The following is a 20,349-nucleotide window of genomic DNA, read 5'->3' as shown; positions in this document are numbered from 1 at the left end:
CCATAATCCTACTCAATACCTAAACTTAACAACTACCTTACTAACTATTAATAAGCAGCAAATTAGAGGAGTTTACTGAGGCAAAAGTCGTAGTTAATGGTTTTTTAATAGCGAGAATTGGACCTTACTTCTGACTTAAAATAAAGTGTGACCAAAAACAAAACAAAAAAAGAAATTGTGCCTTGGACAGTTAACTGAAATAAGTTTAAGTACTAAAATTATTAAAACTAAAACTGAAATAAAAATAAAGCTAAATAAAAACTAATAAAAATTACAAAAGCTCACAACAATGACTATATCTTAAACTAAAATGAAAAGCTGTGAAAAAAAATAAAAGCTAAACACTGCAATTATATATAAATAATACTAAAATAACACTGGTTCATATTGCTGCAACTGCATATGAATATGATTTTTAGAAACAAAGATGACTGAAATTTGTAGACCAGGGTGGAACAATAAGCTGTTATTTAAATATTAAATATAAAATGGTAATGCTTTAGTATAAGGACCAATTCTCACTATTAACTAGCTGCTTATTAGCATGCCTATTATTAATATATTGGCTGTTTATTAGTACTTATAAAACACATATTCTGCATGACCATATTCTACATCCCTACCCAATATCTAAACTTAACAACTACCCTACTAACTATTAATAAGCAGCAAATTAGGATTTGATTGAAGCTTATAAAACACATATTCTGCATGACCATATTCTACATCCCTACCCAATATCTAAACTTAACAACTACCCTACTAACTATTAATAAGCAGCAAATTAGGAAGCAAAAGGTCGTAGTTAATGGTTTGTTAATAAAGAGAATTGAACCTTAAAATAAAGTTTTTTTTATTTATGGCAAAACATTCGCACGCAGTATATGATCTTTGGTAAATAAAACAATTATTTTCTAAGGTTGAGTCAAAATTTTGCTTTACACGTCTTAATAATATCCTCCAAAGCATTACAATCGATGGTGTTGTAAGCAATGTGTAATGACAACAGAGTTCATGTGGTTCAGAGTAACACTTTTTAATTACAAACCAGTCATTAATACCTTAATGTGCGTTTTCCGTGATCCTTACTGCGTACTAGCTAGTATTTTATCCATTTAGCTGACGAAATCTCTTGCCTTAGGCCACTGTCTGAATGCTTTCACTGCAGTTAATGAAGCTGTGATGTTTGTAATCCATAAACAGTTGACACATCAAACTTAGATTCTGTTTAAATGCGCCATATCATCTGCCATGTTTGCCTCTGTTTCCCCAGGTAGTCTATCTGAATGCTATTCAACAGTCCCACCCTGCTGTCTAATGGAGAAAAGCTGTTTATAAGCACATTAACCAGACTGCACATTCACTCCTTTATGCCAGCCCGCACTGCCTTAACCAGTGAGAACTAATATGTGGGCAGCATTTGCTGAGTGGGCGGTAAACAGTTGGAGTTTATTCAAAGCTACTTATTTAAGCTTGACTGAAAGAACCAAAAATCCTCTTTCAGAGACCTGCGTGTTGTGATCTTCTTGTCAATTCACCGGATACACCTTTTGAAGGCTTAATTAAAAGTCATTACGAAGTCAGAATCTAGACCACGGTGTGTTGTGTGCAGATCAGAAGCATCAGCAATCACAGCAGACTTATCTGAACAATCTTCCTTGGATCTGAGTCAGACCTTGCAGTGGTTGGTCTCCTTTCATCCATTTGATGGTGGAAGCAGGCTTGCTGCCCATGGCGGTGCAGGTTATCTCGGTCTCATTCCCCTCGCTCACGATTTCCTCGCGGGACTCTAAGATTGGGTTGCCTGGTGGAACTGGCAGAAGATCAACGGCAGGATTAGAGATGGTGCGACAGCTCTTCAGCATTGGATCAATGTTTTTTATCTGTGTGCTCGCTAAAGGACAAACTGTTATTTTACTAAGATCTGCCGATGACTATCAAGTACTTCAATTCAGTAATAAAGCGCACTGTGTTGGAAAAGGTGTTGTTTTCCTCAACATTCTATCTGAAAATACCCTATAGTCTATGTTTTGGTTTGGATGCTGGTCTCCAGCATTGATTGCTGGTGTGCCGGTGTCCCCACCATGCATTTTAACAAGCTAAACCAGCAAGACTTCCTTGGTTCCTCGCAAGGTTTCTACCTCAAACCACCTAACCACGTTAGGGGGTTGCCATTGTCACCTGTGGAGTCCTCAATGTGGTTTTGTAAGGTACTATTTTTGCAGAGCTTCTGTGGAACAATATGTGTTGTAAAAAAGTGATACACAAATATATAAACAGAGCTGGGTTGCTTACTTGCAAATTGTAATCCATTATTGATCACATATTACATAATGAAAACTGAAGTTAGTAACGTAATCTAGGTTACTCACTTTAGGTAATGTATTCTGGCTACTTTTTAGACTACTTTTCATCTAACTTGTTTTAAACTTACCATTGAATGTACCATATTGATATAAAAAAGCAAAGAGAAAGAAAATACATTCCATTTTTTTAAATCAACATCATAAAATGCATTACGCATTACATTAAACCAGGGTTTCCCAAACTAGGCTTAATGTAAGAACTGCAGTGACTTTGTGAGTTGATCATTAATTAAACACTAAAAATATAAATATTTAATTTGTTTGACATTATAAAATGTAATATCCTCTAATTACGAGTACTTGATTTTTGGAATCTGATTACGTAACCCAGATTACATGTAATAAATTGCTACTCAGCTCTGTAAATAAATATATAAAATGCTAATTTTTACATTCTCTCATATTGTCACCAAGGCATTTATGTGATCAGAAATGCTGTAAAAAAAAAAAAAAAAAAAAAAAAAAGTAATTTATTCCTGTGGTGCAAAGCTAAATTTTCAGCTTCATTACCCCAGTCTTCAATGTCACATGATCTTTCATAAATGATTGTAATTTGCTGATTAGATGCTTAAAACCATTTCTTATTATTATCATCGAGGTTGAAAACATTTTTCTTCTTAATATTTTGTGAAAACCACTATTCCATTCAAAAATGTGGGGTAAGAAAGAAATGTTACAAAAACTATTTTAAATAAATGTTTTTTGTTTTGTTTTGTTTTTGCATTATCTATTCAAAAAATCTAGAACAAAAGAATCACAGGTTCCAAAAAAATATGCATCGAGCAGCATTACCGTTATTTTAAAATTGAATAATATTTCACAAAATGATTGTTTTCACTGTATTTTTAAATAAATAAATGCATCCTTGTTGAGCATCAGAGACTATCAAAAACATTAATTCTTAAATATTCCAAGCTTTTGGCATCTGTTATGGGAGAAGGGGGTGGAGGGTTGATGAAAAAATTGCCAAAAAGCTGAAAACCATCTACAGCTGGTTTAAGCAGGTTTTCTTCAGCAAGATAACAAGCATAGGTCAAGCTGGTCTTTTGGCTGGTTTTAGTGGGTTTTTGGGCACTTTTCAGCTGGTCAGGACAAAAACAGCCAGCCAGTTGAATGCCATCTTAATCTTGGTCAAGCTGGTCTGCGCTAGTTTTAGAAGGTGTTTGGGTACTTTGGGTTTTGGACCAGCTTCATCAGCTCAATTATGCTGATGAAGAGCAGGCCTAGATTAGCAACAATCCAAATGGTTCCAGCTATCTCTGAATCATTCAGAGGCACATACAGAAGCATTTCTATGTTTTGATGGTCTCATTGTGTATTTGGACAATGCCGGACCCACTCCACCAACTGACAAGCTGTTTTACTCATGTTTCACTTCTTCATAGCGCATTAACTCGTATGGTGCTTTGCTGATGGCACTAAAGCGTCTGTCGCTTACGAGAGCTGTCGTTTGAGGGCTCTTTTTCTAATATCTTGCCTCATGCTTTCATGTCCTGTGGTTAAGAGTCCATGCTGTGATGGAACGCATATCCTCATAAAACTCATGCTACTTTAGAGAGCACTCAATTCCATTCAGCTCTCCAGGATGTCCAAATATGCCGCATAATAAACCTCTAATGTTAGTGTCATTCAACGCAAGAGGCGCACAAAGCTAACTCCCGAATCGCTCGATGTAGCCTTTTCAACATCTAAGAGGAATTCAGTCAATACGCCTGCCAAAAGCGATTACATATACACACAATTATAATGGCATTTCACATTTCAGCATGTAGATTTATTTTTTTAATTAAATTGCAAATATTTTTATTTTTTTTAAGCATCATATTGTTTCACGCTTAAATTAGTTTACTAAAGGCTTTAATTAACAAAAAGTTCATGTCAAGAAATGTTTCAGGTGAAATTTGGCCATTTTGCTTGTTTATTTTTATCCCCACACTAAAATAGTTCCTAACAAAATCAAAAAGTAAAGCTTTTTCACTCTGAACTGCTCACTTTCACTCTGTATATTTCAATGCTTTTGTGTTTTGCAAAGGTTTTGCGTTTCCCTTAGGAAACTTTGCATTTAAATGTAATTTTCATTATCATTTCCCCTTAGGGACTTCCTTATAAAGTAAATGTATAGTATAATGAAATAAAAATTAAAATAATAATAAAATATTTAAATAAAAAAACAATAATGTTTTATATAAAAAATACTTTAAAAAACTTAAATAGAATAGAAAATATACTTAAAGTTTTCGATTTGATCCATATTTAAAACAAAAAAAAAAACTTATGACTTTTCAACATGTTATGTAGCTTTATTTTTTTAATCTATGAATCATAATTTTAAATATTTGATATACTTTTTTAAAAATATAGTATTTAAAAATATTAGATTTTTTAAAGCGTCATATTGTTTAAAGCCCCTTAAAATAGTTTACTGAAGGCTTCAATAAACAGAAAAATTCATATCAAGAAATGTTTCAGTAGAGCTGTTTTGAAAGAAATGTATTTAGTTTGTTTGCCTATTTTTGTCCGTCGCTCTCCAGGATGTCCAAATATGCCGCATAATAAACCTCTAATGTTAGTGTCATTCAACGCAAGAGGCGCACAAAGCTAACTCCCGAATCGCTCGATGTAGCCTTTTCAACATCTAAGAGGAATTCAGTCAATACGCCTGCCAAAAGCGATCTACCCATATCAATAGCGCAACATCTGTTCCTTTTTGTTTGGCTTGTGTTATTGGAAATGGCATGAGAGTAATTGGTTGATATTGTGTCATGGTGAGATTCAATTAGATTTGATCCATATTTAAAACAAAAAAAAAAACTTATGACTTTTCAACATGTTATGTAGCTTTATTTTTTTAATCTATGAATCATAATTTTAAATATTTGATATACTTTTTTAAAAATATAGTATTTAAAAATATTAGATTTTTTAAAGCGTCATATTGTTTAAAGCCCCTTAAAATAGTTTACTGAAGGCTTCAATAAACAGAAAAATTCATATCAAGAAATGTTTCAGTAGAGCTGTTTTGAAAGAAATGTATTTAGTTTGTTTGCCTATTTTTGTCCGTCCAAAGAAAGAAAAAAAAAATCCTAACTAAATCAAACATTTTAACTCCGTATCGCTCACATACTCTGGTCTGGAAAGTTGCAAACACTGTAAAAAAAATTTTTCGAGGTTGTACATAATTATTAAATAATTAGAGTATGTTTTACAAGAAAATACTATTTCAGTCTTTCTACTTTCATGATTTCATGCTTAATTCGATGCATTACTTGCTGTGTCAATGTAATTATTTGTGAAATTTACTAGCAATTTCTGAGTGAAAATTGTACGTACCGCATCGCTCGATGTAGCCTTTTCAACATCTAAGAGGAATTCAGTCAATACGCCTGCCAAAAGCGATCTACCCATATCAATAGCGCAACATCTGTTCCTTTTTGTTTGGCTTGTGTTATTGGAAATGGCATGAGAGTAATTGGTTGATATTGTGTCATGGTGAGATTCAATTAGACAAGTTCAATTGAGTGAAGGAATCAATGAGGTCAATCGATAATCGGGATTTTAGCATTCTGAAGGTAGACGTCATACCCAGCACAGTGATGTCTGCGTAGGCTTCTTGCGGGGGATCCGTGTAGAGCTGGCAAAAAAAAACTTATGACTTTTCAACATGTTATGTAGCTTTATTTTTTTAATCTATGAATCATAATTTTAAATATTTGATATACTTTTTTAAAAATATAGTATTTAAAAATATTAGATTTTTTAAAGCGTCATATTGTTTAAAGCCCCTTAAAATAGTTTACTGAAGGCTTCAATAAACAGAAAAATTCATATCAAGAAATGTTTCAGTAGAGCTGTTTTGAAAGAAATGTATTTAGTTTGTTTGCCTATTTTTGTCCGTCCAAAGAAAGAAAAAAAAAATCCTAACAAAATCAAACATTTTAACTCCGTATCGCTCACATACTCTGGTCTGGAAAGTTGCAAACACTGTAAAAAAATTTTTTCGAGGTTGTACATAATTATTAAATTATTAGAGTATGTTTTACAAGAACTCGATGTAGCCTTTTCAACATCTAAGAGGAATTCAGTCAATACGCCTGCCAAAAGCGATCTACCCATATCAATAGCGCAACATCTGTTCCTTTTTGTTTGGCTTGTGTTATTGGAAATGGCATGAGAGTAATTGGTTGATATTGTGTCATGGTGAGATTCAATTAGACAAGTTCAATTGAGTGAAGGAATCAATGAGGTCAATCGATAATCGGGATTTTAGCATTCTGAAGGTAGACGTCATACCCAGCACAGTGATGTCTGCGTAGGCTTCTTGCGGGGGATCCGTGTAGAGCTGGCACACGTACCGTCCCTCGTCCGAGAGTGACACGTTGGACAACGACACCAGCAGCTCGTTGTCTGAGAAGTTAACCAGCTGAAACCGACTGTCCTTCAAGGCTGAGAAAACATAAAGAGTGAGGCATACAGACGTGGATGAGTAGGAAGTAGACAAATCAGTCGTGAGTGTGATACAGTATAACAATAGCTCAATAAACAAGAAGTTCACATTGAGAAATGTATAAGATTAAATTTGGCCGGTTTGTCTTCTTTTATCCACCCACTAAAATAGCTCCTAACATAATCAAAATGTTAAGCTTTTTCACTCTGAACTGCTCACTTTCACTCGGTATATTTCAATGCTTTCGGGTTTTGCAAAGGTTTTGCGTTTCCCTTGAGAAACTTTGTGTTTAAATGTAATTTTCCTCTCATCTCAATTTTTTTTCCATCACAATTTCCCCTTAGGGACTTATATAAAGCAACAGAGCAAAAGTAATGCTATACAGTTAAAGTTGCAAACACTGTAAAAAAAATTTTTCGAGGTTGTACATAATTATTAAATAATTAGAGTATGTTTTACAAGAAAATACTATTTCAGTCTTTCTACTTTCATGATTTCATGCTTAATTCGATGCATTACTTGCTGTGTCAATGTAATTATTTGTGAAATTTACTAGCAATTTCTGAGTGAAAATTGTTTTTTTAAGTACAGTTCAAGTTTGAATAGAAGAACTTTTGGAACTCCACTCAGCCAATCAGATTAGAAGATCAGAACTAACTATATAATACTATATCCTGAAGTTCTGGAGAGTTTCATTTAAATTAGCGAACTCAAAAACCACGCTCAAAGTTCAAGAAGTCAAAGCTCTAATTGAGCAACTCCATCAGAAGTTTAAGACCTTTGATGGTGCATTTTAAGAACCTCCTCTTAATCCCAACCCTGAACCTGGGAAGCATTTGTAAGTCTCCTTCCTAAGAATAATGATGAGGCCAGCTTGTTTTGAGCAGAAAGACGGTGGGCAGGGAATGAAAGGCCTGATTTTCTTAGTGCTCGGACTGAATTGCAATTGATATGGAGAGTTTATGCACTATGCATCAAACAGATCTATGACTTCAGATTTAAGGTAATGCCGGAGGACTGTAATTTTTCTACATCAGTATACAGTACGTCTGTAGAAGTGCTGCAGAAGTCTGGGAGAATATGAAGGATATAAATCTCTGCAAAGCAAACCTGCGCATGAACGGGGTTCATTAGAGTGCATTATAAATTCTAAAGCATCAGAGTCCGTAAGAGGTTGACAGTGAGTGAATCTGATTGTTCTGTGTCCCAGCTGGCTCGAGATGCTCTTCAGCTGTCCTAGTCTGCTATCTCAAATTGACACACAGATTGGAGAATGAAAAGAGAAGGGGCACAGGAAATTACATGTAGCATGTTAGATGAAACAAATACAAATTGGATCGCCTTGCAAAACAGCATATATCTTCTTGTATTGATGATAATGCAATGGGTAGAACATATTGTCTGTAATAAGCGTGTATGGCCACGTTCTGCTGTCTTCTAGACAATTTTTTTTTCTGTTTTAGGAAAGGAATGTACTGTAAATACCACATTGTTTTTGTGACATTGTCAGCAATATCTAAATAAGCACAATTAAAGTTGCAGAGCCCATAAAGGAACATGGTGACAGAAAAAAAAAATGAAAGGGAAGGAAAAATCATATTTCAGTGTTTTTTGTGTTTCACAAAACTTGTGTGTTTTCCCTAAAAAACACTGCGTTTGCATTTAAATTAAATTTTCTTCCCATCTCATATTTTTTTCCATCACCATGTCCCCTTAGGGGCTCATTATATAGCAAATTTATAGTTTAAAAATGTTTTATTAAAAAAAATAAATAAATAGTGTTCCATTTTATCCATATATAAAAAACAATTATGCTTTTCAACTTATTTTATGCAGATTTTTTAATTCATTAATCAAATTTGAAAATATTTGATACATTATATTTAGACTATACATATTTTTTATAATCGGTGTATGTGAGTGGGTTTTAATTGCCATGTTTCAGGCCCTTTCAAAAAAGTTCTCCTGGTGTAAAAAGTCTCTTTTATTTTCTTCTAAAACACTACATGGAAACAACAAGAAGAACAACAAACATAAATAAAAACTCAAATAAATAAATAAAACACTACAGTGCTTTGTAGTACTGCAACAAATAGCTTGAGAAGATGTGCAAAGTGGAACCATATTGACTTCTGCAGTCAGAATTGGGCTTTATGTTACTTGTAAAATTTACTTGAACTAGTTGTATTGCATCTGTTAGATGCACGTAATCCATTTACTAATAGCAGAACAATACAAACGTGGTTATAAACTATATAAAATATTATAAAGTGCCAAATATGATTTAAATAAATGAGAAATGGGACAAGTTGCATCCCAAGGTTCTTTAATATTTAGGGGAAAAAATCATAAAAAAACACATTTTCCTTTAGGTGAGACCTGTTGTACCCTAATAATGAAGTCATGAAATTTTAATGCCTGCAATGTGGGTTACATTTTACCCAAAGATCCCAAGTGAATGAAATTTCCTAGGAGAACAGGAGAATAACAGTATGCTATACGTACAGTAGACGCTATAACACGACACTGAAACAGTCGGCATCCTCTTGGCATTAATCGCATTATAATTTAGTTCACTTGAGTGTACTGAAAAGGAAGTTCACAAAAAAAAAGTGACAAAAATATCTTTGAGCGGGGAAATGTAATTTGTAGCGAATATCATTAAGTCTTGAGAAAATGAAAATGACAGTTTCTCCGACCATCACTGTTAAAGTCACTGTTTAATTCTAAGTTGCTCTTAAAAGGCTTATAGAGCAGCTCTAGCGTAAGTGACAGGAAATGAGAATAGCGGTCTGAATGTAATGTGATAAAACCTTAGCCATCGCTAATATATAATATATATATAATATAATGCTAATATATAACGAAGCGCACAGTGCAATATATCATCGGCCGGCATCCACAGGTGCATGCTATATGCGCTAAGACACATTCACATTCTTGTGTCATTTCGAATGCACAGTGCCAGCCATCTGTGCTGAAGGGATAAAACTATGAATTGTTCAAGTGGTCATACTTTTCACAAACAGAGCTGGCAGCCCAGTAAACATTAGACAGAATAATACATTACAGCATTAAAGAGATTGAAGGCTCCAGTCACATCCATAGAAATAATGTCAGAGCTTGAGGCGAGAATGCTCACTCTCCCTCTTTTTCTGTCTATCTTCCTCCCCTAAACCCCAACCCATATCCTGCCTTTCCCTCTCGCAGAACGCGCCGATCGGAAAGCTTACGTCGGTTGTAACTGGCGCTAAAATACGCCCATTAGGAGAATTAGGTACCACCAGCACATTAATTAAAGTCATGACAAAATCCCAACCTGACCTTTCATCAATGTGTTCGAACGCTGAGACGAGTGAGCGAGCGGAATTATAATGCAACGTAAATGTGTTTCTAACTCCAACATTCAATCACTGTGTTTCTTTGAAGAAAGGGGGTGTAAAAATAACCCAGTTTCCCCCGAAGCTATGAAATCTTGGCCGAAAGGTTGAGTAGAACTGGAAAAAAGCGTTACCGACATATGGCCGTGCATAAATAAAGAACAAGCATTAATCCCAATAGCAACCGAGAACATAAAACGTCTGTTTTCACAAAGTGCGACGCTGTTATCAGAGTATTACTTCAACATTTACTTGTCAAGAGGAACAAGACGTCTACAAATACTTCAAACGTCCTTCGATATTTACTCAAACTGCAGGATACGGGATCCCGTGGAGAGACAGGCCAGCAGTACGTGTAAATTGCATTTGAAATGTCATGGAATACCTCTGAAAACGTTGATCTGCACATGCATCTTAGATTACCTCAGGAGCGATTCGTATGGAGAACTCTTCAGAGGAGGGTTTGAGGAGGTTATTCGCACACATTAGCTAAACTAGGTTCGGATCACGGGTCAGACCGTCACTTAGCAGCTCATCAAGGCCCTTATTTAGCAGGGAAGGCAAGATTATATGCTTTGCATGCAGAGCGCCGTTGAGCTTCTAAACAATCTCAAGGCTAGAATCTAAAGGTCCGCTCAGAGGACTCTAATCAGCCTGACACAATTACACTCTGTCACTCAATTATTGAAAAGGACCTTGTCAACAATGCAATGCCTTGATAGGAGACGCGCTTGGTTATGCCGAGGTGTCGAATTATGAATTTGCATGGGGTTGCAGGGCCATTTTGCTGCGTAAAATCGGAATGTTCTGCAAAAAACAATGCGGGCTTTGGGCGGATTATGACATTTTCTGCCGTGAACATGAAAGAGAAGTCAGTACTGCTTACGTCTAACGTCTCTGAAGTAGATGGTCTGTCGGTTGGGGTTGAGCAGCTGGATGACGGAGTCGTCGTTGTTTTTCACCCGGCAGCTGATGATGGCTGTCTCGCCCTCGACCACCGAGACATTATTCGTCACGAGGTTCTGACCCTGCGCTGTAACACACAGAAAACACATACAAGACTTACAATACAGAGCAACAGATGTACGAATCCCATTCATTTTCATCATATGGAATAACATGAAAACCTTTCGAGAAAGATGCTTTGAAATGGTTGAGCGATGACGAAAGTCTGTGTGATTTAGACTTTTTAGATTGTTTTTTTTTAAAAACCAACCAGATTCCTGATGAAGGACTACACTACCCATAATCCTGGAAAGAAATCCACCAATCAGAAAAGACACTGTTACTTTGGAAACAATAATAGTGGCAGATATGATCAGCAAAGACTTCTCATTGCAAATGAAATAATTAGTCCCTGTACACACAAAACACAATAAAATTTGACATTAAATGTGATATTGATATATTGAAAGTATATTTTATTATTATATTTAATATATTTTTATATTTTATAAAATAATTAAATAAAAATAATTTTTTGCTTATAAAATACAGTATATTTGAGATTTATTGCGTACATAAATTGATTAATTTTAGTGCTGTCAAATGATTAATTGTGATTAATTGCATACAAAAGAAAAGTTTTTTTAACATAATATTTGTGAGTGTTCTGTTTATATTTATTATGTATATATAAATACACACACACATACAGTATATATTTTAAATATATTTACATGTATTTACATGTCTATATTTATATTCATATAATCTATATTATATATAAATATACTGCTTGTATATATACATATGTACACAAACACTTTTATTTTGGATGCGATTAATCGTGATTAATGATTTGACAGCACTAATTAATTTGAAATATATATATATATATATATACACACATTTATAAATATATATTAGATTTTTTAAATAGTTATATTTAATAACTATATAACTATAAATAAATTTGAGTTCTACTGTGTACTTGATGATAACTAGCACATTTTTTATTTTACTACATAATAATTTGAAATGGTTTAAAAAAAGTTTAAGTATACAGTCTCATACGTTTTACCTTCAATTTTAATATACTTATTAGCTTAAAATTCATGTTTGCCATTCTGTGATTCATCTCAAAGGCCACTGCTTTGGTTCATTGCTTTTTTATTGCAGAACTTTTGAAATCCTCAGAAAATGAATAAAAAAAAATCCACTTCTGGAGCCAAGGCCTCTAAAAAAGTGAGCATCACTGCCATACCTGAATAAGGTTATTACATTTGGCATGTCTTATCACAATCTGGATTGTAATTACAATGCATCCACTGAACACAATTTTTCTCATTTGGCTGTTGCCTTGCTATTCAGTCAGAGAGGCAATCATGACACTCTTTCTTTAAGCACAAAAAACCCTGAAAATACTATTACAATTCAGATCCTGTTTCATTCTGCTCTGGTATCATGAAATTGTAAAAGTTGAGGCTGAAGCCGAATAGATGACTGCCATGATAATGCGAATCCTCATGAGGAATCCTTTGAATACTGATGTTTTTGCATAACACGTGCATACATTTGCAGGGCGTGAAAGAAACTAAGAGTGACGTGCAAATAAATGTAACAAGCAACAACGTTTGGAGAAGCATGTAGACGTCAAGCAGACGCGCGATGTTAAGATGTAGCGGCTGGGTTCTCGGTTTGGACGTATTGATTTTACAGCGTTGTGTGTTTGTGGTGTGTGTGGAACACCCTGGCTACAAGACTGCAGCTCTCAGCAACCGAGAGGGGAAGGCTGGTAATTGCTGCTCACGGCAGAACTTTATCAAACCTCTCCATCTAAACACAAGCTGATGGAAGCTGGCAATCAACAGCGGCTCTCAACAGCATAATACCCAGACCCGAAGCTCTGCAAACACACAGGTAAGCACAAAGTATCTGATACACTTCACTGCAAGCCAGTAACAGCTGATAATTAGAGGCTGCATCACTCCCTTATGGTTTACATTCAAAATGGGGATCCATTATACCTTGCAGGTGAAGACAGCAGAAAAGCAAAAGTCACCTTGCTGTATATTTATATCCACAGAGCTGAGAGGCATAAAAAATGACCAAAGAATGCTTTTAAACACTTCATCCTCGCACGCAGAGTAAAACACTACTTTTAGCGCCGCCGTGAGACAACACCCGATGCAAATTTGTATGGTTGAGCAATCAGACTCCTTCAAGCACTCATGACATTTACAGAGACTTAAAAAACATCTTAATTTCCCCACTACAACTGTGTCCAGCTCAGCCTCTTTTGTCCCAGTCAAGAACAACAAATCGGCGTGGAGAAACAACACATTTAGCTTGTCCTCCCGAGTTGTGAACGTTAGGGATGATAAAGCATCGTCCACTCCATGAAGGAGCATTAGCAGACAGGCATGCTGGGAGTGTTTTTGAGACCACAGAGGTGCTGTGCTGCCACAATCTGCGGCCATGGCAGACGCTAAACATCCGTGAAGCCAGGTTTCACGCTGCCGCAATCACGCCAAACAAAAGAAAGGAAAAAGCACTAGCTGGAAGGCCTTGCCGGAACTGAAAAGGCTCATAAGAAAGAGTTGCAGCGCATGTACGTCGAGGAAATGTCACTTTAAATTCAGCTGTTTTTGAAATGTTATGAAGCTGTGCCACATTAGCATAAGGTCATAAGTGATATTAGACTCTGGAAATGCATAATTTAGAAGGTTTTACAGATTGATGCTGGAATGTCTGTAAGTGAGCCCCAAAAAAGTATTTGGACAATTAATGGGACAGTTTATTTAAGAATTAACATTCTGTCATCATTTACTCACCATCATGTAGTTCTAAACCTGTATGACTTTTTTCTTTATCTTCTTTTCTTTTTACAGTTACTTTCAACCTACTAGTCTCAAGGTGGTTTTTAGTGAATGTATGTTTTTTTGTTGATGTTGTTGTTTTTGAAAAAAGGCTTTTATGCTCACCAAGTCTGCATTGATTTAATCAAACATATAGTAAAAACAGTAATATTGCGAAATATTATAACAATTTAAATATATAAGGGTTTTCTATACTGATATATTTTAAAATGTAATGTATTCCTTTAGTGTCACTTATTATCAATGTTAAAAAAGGATGCTTAACGTTTTTGTGGGAACTGTAATCCTGTTTTTTAGGACACTTTAATGAACAGAAAGTTCAAATCAAGAGCATTTATTTGAAATAGAAATCTTTTGTAACATTATTAATGTCTTTCACTTTTTAAAATAATTTAAATACTTGCTGAATAAAAGATTATTTTGTTTTATTTTATTTTATTTTAAATCTTACCCAAAATAGTAGTGTATCATGGTTTCCACAAAAATTTTATGCAGAAAATACGGTTTAATATAATATTGAATGTTTCATGAGCAGCAAATTAGAATATTTTCTGAAGGATCATGTGACACTGAAAACTGGAGTAATGACTGCTGAACACAGGAATAAATGACATTTTAAAATCAGTTACTGCATTTGTATTGTATTGTATTGTTTGTGATTGTACTGTATGATTTGATCAAATAAATGCAGCATTGGTGAGCATAAGAGAATTTAGGTGGACTTTGTGGTTGTCAAATATCCATAGATGAACTGCACTTGTGCTTCCTCTTCTAGCACCTCTGACAAATACTGACTTTATACATTCACTAAAAATCACCTTTAGACTAGTAGGTGTAAAAATCACAGCAAAAACAAAAGTTGTAAGAAATATTCCAGCATCATTTGATATTTTCTATATGGTCGACTTTCATACATTTTTAAGTGTCCAAAAATGACAAACTTTTTGTTTTGTACTTCAACTTTAAAAGCCAAAAAACGATTACACACACACACACACACACACACACACTAATATTGCCAACTCACTGTCCGTGTTAAAAAAAACTAAGCTAAACTACAGTATGCCATAACAAAGAAGCTCTGAGGAACCTGTAGGTGAACATGACAGATAGACGGCAGTCACACGAGCGTGTTTTATCTTTGCAATTGCAGTCTACCTCATCTACAATGTCACCTCAAGCAAGCCAAAATGTGATTGGCTAAAAGACTGATTGTGATTTAACTCATTCATTTAGCCTTCAAGGCCGTGACAGTCTGGTTCAGTTCTGCCCCATAACCCCACCAAGGTGTCCATCCCTCACGTTTACAACGAGCTCTATCTCTGACCTCCCCTCAACAACACTTATTATATGATTACTCCTTAAAACCAAGCGCTTTTCTATCTAAACACCATAGGTAGGTAGCTCACTAGATTTTGGCACACAGCCATATACATGAATGGAAAGTAAATGCTCTTTATTACGAATAAGCTATATAGAAGGTGCTCGGAGGATTGGAGCACTCTACAGGTTGAGTCACATGACTCGGAAATGTAATTAACTTATGTGAAGTTTCATGATAATAGCATATCTTTCATTCTCAAAGCCTTTTTAAGAACAGATCCCATGGGTAATATTCGCATTTCCTGAAGCGAGAACTTCTCAAGGTTGATGCGCATGAAAAGGTACTCTGGGAATATGCTTTATTAATTTTATATTATATTAGTATTATTAATTATTATATATGCATTTTAATGTGAGAGTTGGCTTAATAATTCATTTAAAGAAGCAATTTTTAGAAGGTTATTAATGGCTTCTTCACTTCAAATATTCATTTTCATTTGCACTTCCAAGTCATGGCTGCTTGCCAACAGGTTGACGTGAAACTGTCTAAAAACAGACGATGGAACGCAGTTGTTAGGCAAACATAAACCTGTCCAACAGCTGTTTAGACAGCATCCTTTCCTGTCAGCCAGAGAAATTGAGTGCAACTGCGAAAGGAAATAGCTACTTTTCTGTTGAATGCACAACTTTACCATCTCAGACGTACCTATTCACAAGCACGCGGTAGGGTTGAACTATGCCCCTGTTAAAGGAAGTTTTGAACTGGCTTTGTCAGAATGGCATAGGCATGAAAGAATTACTGATTCATTGACTGCAGAGTGTGGAGGCGTGCAAGTGCAGTAGTGAACGTCTTTGTATTGTGAAGAAGTCATCTGAAATAGATTACACGTCTGAATTTAAACCCATCTGTATGACTAGAAAATTTTCTTTTATGCCTTTTTTCTTCACAAAACGGTTTCCTCAAAGTCACTGCCTTTACAACTGTTGTGTTTCCAGGTTTTTCTTCACTGTGTGAACCTCACAAAGCCTGACATGAAAAAAAGATTTGAAAAACAAATTATATTTTGCAAAAAGAAAATAAAGCCTACATTTAAAACCATTAAGATTTCTAAAATTGACATTATTTCAAGAACATTTTTACCCCAACCCTCATTACCATAATCAGTCCTGATGTTTAACTTTTTACTATTCCTATTGTTAAGTGATCATTTTCTTTATGTAATACAGTCATTTTAACAGTCAATAGTCACTGTTTTAACAGTTAAACAAAACTGTTGTACAATGAAAGCAGAATAAACAGGCAGCAGAATAAATGTATTTGCAATTTATCTCTATCTATCTCTATAAAATTTCACATTACGCTAAATATGATAACGAGAATCTTTTATCTCATTATGCTAATGATAATTGAAGGAAATGTCATTAAATAATGTCACAGTGCAAAAAAACTTAATGGTGATAAAAGAAGCTTAATTTAAGCAACTTGCATTCTTTGGATTGTGGTGATAAATTGACTTGTGACATGTTTTGCCAGATTTTGTAAGATTCAGGCTACTGCCGTTGATGTGTTACACCGTGTCCTAACCAGACACAACACGACAAGGTTCCAGCGACGAGCAATTTAACCGCAAACACCAGAAGTGACACGACAATGCGAATCGACAGAATCAATCAAATATCACAGCCATATCTGATATCTTTTTCATGGAAAACACTTGTTGGTTCATATTGAGTTCGCCTTTTCGTACATGTTTGCTTAAATGTAGCTTATTTTCAAGATCTGAGGTAATCTATCTATTGTTGCTTTCTGCATGGCTGTAAATGTCATGCAATATTTAGTTTGCATGTTGTTGTTCCTGCCGCAACGTCACAGAAATAGCAACAGTTTCTAAAATAGAAACTTCGCATGTTGCTGTCGCGGCTGGTTAGGACAAAAACGCAGATTAAAGGGATAGTTCACCCAAAACTGAAAAATTGATGTTTATCTGCTTACCCCCAGGGCATCCAAGATGTAGGTGACTTTGTTTCTTCATTAGAACACAAACTGAGATCTTCTTGCTTTACGGCGGATTGCAGACTTATAAGTGAATTACCGCCACCTATCTCTCAAATGGACCATTGACACTCCCAATTGAGATTATAGATAGAGTGTCAATGGTCCATTTGAGAGATAGGTGGCAGTAATGCACTTATAAGTCTGCGATCCGCCGTAAAGCAAGCAAGAAGAAGAAGATGCCTCACAAGCAGGCTGAAGAAGAAGACGTGAACGCGCTCAGGACAGTTAAGACATTGCGGTGAAAATCAGAGGTCGAAAACGATATAAATACTGTTCAGTTTCTTGCACAGACAGATCGTTTTGTGTCTTTTCATCAATGGGGAGTGTCAATGGTCCATTTGAGAGATAGGTGGCAGTAATGCACTTATAAGTCTGCGATCCGCCGTAAAGCAAGCAAGAAGAAGAAGATGCCTCACAAGCAGGCTGAAGAAGAAGACGTGAACGCGCTCAGGACAGTTAAGACATTGCGGTGAAAATCAGAGGTCGAAAACGATATAAATACTGTTCAGTTTCTTGCACAGACAGATCGTTTTGTGTCTTTTCACATCAATGTATCATCATGAGCCGCAGGGTTTCATTTGGTTTTGGTTGTGTATGTTTTATGACTCTCAAAGCCGTGATTCCCATCCACTGACATTATAGGACTGACAGACTGCAACGGTTTGAGTTAAAATCTCAGTTAAAAATCATCATATATTTTCTACTAAAGAAACAAAGTCACCTACATCTTGGATGCCCTGGGGGTAAGCAGATAAACATCAAATTTTCATTTTTGGCTGTTTAAACATTTTACAAGATGTAGCTGTAATTCGCAATGCATTATGGGTCAAATAAGGTTTTACAGTTGTTAACAGTATATTTCCATGTCAACTGTAATTCTTTTACAAGAAGCAGGTGTTGTCACTGTAGCTCCTGGTTTTTACACTAACTTACTGTAGTGTGGCATTATGGGATTGCGCGCGCTTCATTCAAATCTGAAATCCAGCCGACTGGAGCAGCTCGAGAATGATTGAAGATTAGAGGCTTTATTCATAATTCCTGGTAAGTTCACTTAATTTTACTTAAGAAATATATCCTTTTATATTGATTTAAGTTCATGTATAAGCGATATTATGTTACAATAGCTTGCTATCACGACATTTAGACAAGCGGCCTTGGTATGTGCAGCAAGCTGGAAATTGCTATCATAGCATAGTTAGGCTAAATGCTGCATTTTTCTAATTTTGGCAGTTTAATTTTCTTATTGAGAGCATTTAAAGTAGTGTTTACCCAACTTTTAACGTAATGCCCAGTGCAAACGATTGTCATAGGAACTACTATCTGTCGAAATAATTGACGAACAGCAAAATATGTGAAATTTCATTTGTTCATATGTGTTCAACTGTCCCATATTGACGTGACAACTTACTATAATTAGAAACTAACGTTACATGTAAATGTGTGTCTATTGCCACTGTAGTTGTACTGACATTAAAGCTTGTCCGGGACAATTTTTTCAGTGAAAGACATCTTTACATGCCCGATTGGACAAGTTAGCCTGATTAAGGATTAAACTGAGCTAGTTTCATTCAATACTGAACTTTATTCTAAAGCTTCTGCGTGTTTTCATGTGCAGATGTTTTGTTGGAATCACAACACTCACTGGATACAAGACGGATACATAGAGGCAAAACAAGTGGAAAGATCTCAGAGAAGAGGTACAACCCTCGTGTGTGCTCATCTCAGAAAGTTGATGGACTTTCAGTATGTATTTATTAAATTGTCTTTTGCAGGAATATTCTAAATGTAATAGAACATAAGCTCAAACAACAGAATTCGTGGTATAATGTTGATTCCAGCATTTTATTTTGATCCCTTTTTAACCAAAATTATACGAATTCTGTTGATTGACCTTCATTTTTATAGAAAGTTAATGTTCTACTCAGAATATGGCTTATTTTTTGTGATATAACAAGTATTTGTAGTTATTTTGTGATGCTATGTTATTTTTATGATAATATTTTAACTGTTGAAAGACTGACATTTTAATTTTTACCAGTAAAAACCTTGCAATGTCTTTCTGCCAGCTTTAATAAATATTTATTTGCAACATCTTTGACTTGGTTTTTAAAATTATTCTTTACAGCATTTTCATTGTTAAATTATTACAACATCATCTTGGATTTTGGGGTATTTACAGATTTTATTGGCAACCTTAGTTGCCAGGTAAATACTGTACTTTAGTGAGATTACAAAATATTGCTGTAAAATAAACTACAAGTTTAATTCAGTGTTACTGTAAAAATACTACAAATTACTGTATTTCACATACAGCAATTAACTGTAATTTGCTTTGCAATATTATACTGTAATCCATTTGACAGCAATTAACATCATTTTTACAAGATTTTATTGGCAAACTTTTTTGCCAGTAACATCCTGTAGATTCTACAGTACATTTTTTACAGTGTAGCCTTATCGCCAAATGACTACAGCCCCATTGACTCCCTCTGCCAATGCATTGATGAAATCAACAGTTGGATGTGCCAAAACTTTCTTCAGTTAACCAAAGAGAACATGGAAGTCATTGCATTTGCAAACAAAGATGAAGTTCTGAAGGTGAATGTATACCTAGACACCGAGACCGCCGCGGCTCAGCAAAGAGACATGCGTGTGTGTGTGTGTGTGTGTGTGTGTGTTTTCCTTCGAAAAAGTTTCCCCAGAAATACCTCACTATTTAATGCTTTTTTCCTTACAAATTGGATTATCAGCATAACAATTCGAGTATCTTTTACTCTTACTCAAGTAGTTTTTTGGACAAGTACTTTTACTCTACTCACACTACATTTTTTGGAAGGTAATGGTTCTTTTACTTGGGTATATTTTTTCAGTACTCTTTCCACCACTGCCTAGGACCTAAATACATAGCAGATATGTTCACTGAATATAAACCTAACAGACCACTCAGATCATTAGGATC

General features: G+C 35.2%; 1 protein-coding gene across 3 annotated transcripts in view; it reads right to left on the bottom strand.

The window, feature by feature from the left end:
* The window catches only part of LOC107662762 (cell adhesion molecule 1-like), a 188,599-nt gene that overhangs the window by 48,489 nt on the left and 119,761 nt on the right, over window positions 1-20,349 (bottom strand). For all 3 annotated transcript variants that reach the window (XM_016452841.1, XM_016452842.1, XM_016452843.1), the window contains exons 2-4: window positions 11,077-11,223; window positions 6,657-6,809; window positions 1,676-1,813 (exon numbers count right to left, since the gene is read on the bottom strand). In XM_016452841.1, coding sequence (XP_016308327.1) covers window positions 1,676-1,813; window positions 6,657-6,809; window positions 11,077-11,223 — 438 coding nt within the window. The remainder of the gene's footprint in view (window positions 1-1,675; window positions 1,814-6,656; window positions 6,810-11,076; window positions 11,224-20,349) is intronic.

The sequence above is a fragment of the Sinocyclocheilus anshuiensis genome, unplaced genomic scaffold (assembly GCF_001515605.1).
Source record: "Sinocyclocheilus anshuiensis isolate Anshui unplaced genomic scaffold, SAMN03320099.WGS_v1.1 scaffold1144, whole genome shotgun sequence".
In the NCBI taxonomy this organism is placed as follows: Eukaryota; Metazoa; Chordata; class Actinopteri; order Cypriniformes; family Cyprinidae; genus Sinocyclocheilus; species Sinocyclocheilus anshuiensis.
Note: the sequence above shows the minus strand (reverse complement) of the source record. Positions and strands in the feature narration are given on the sequence as shown.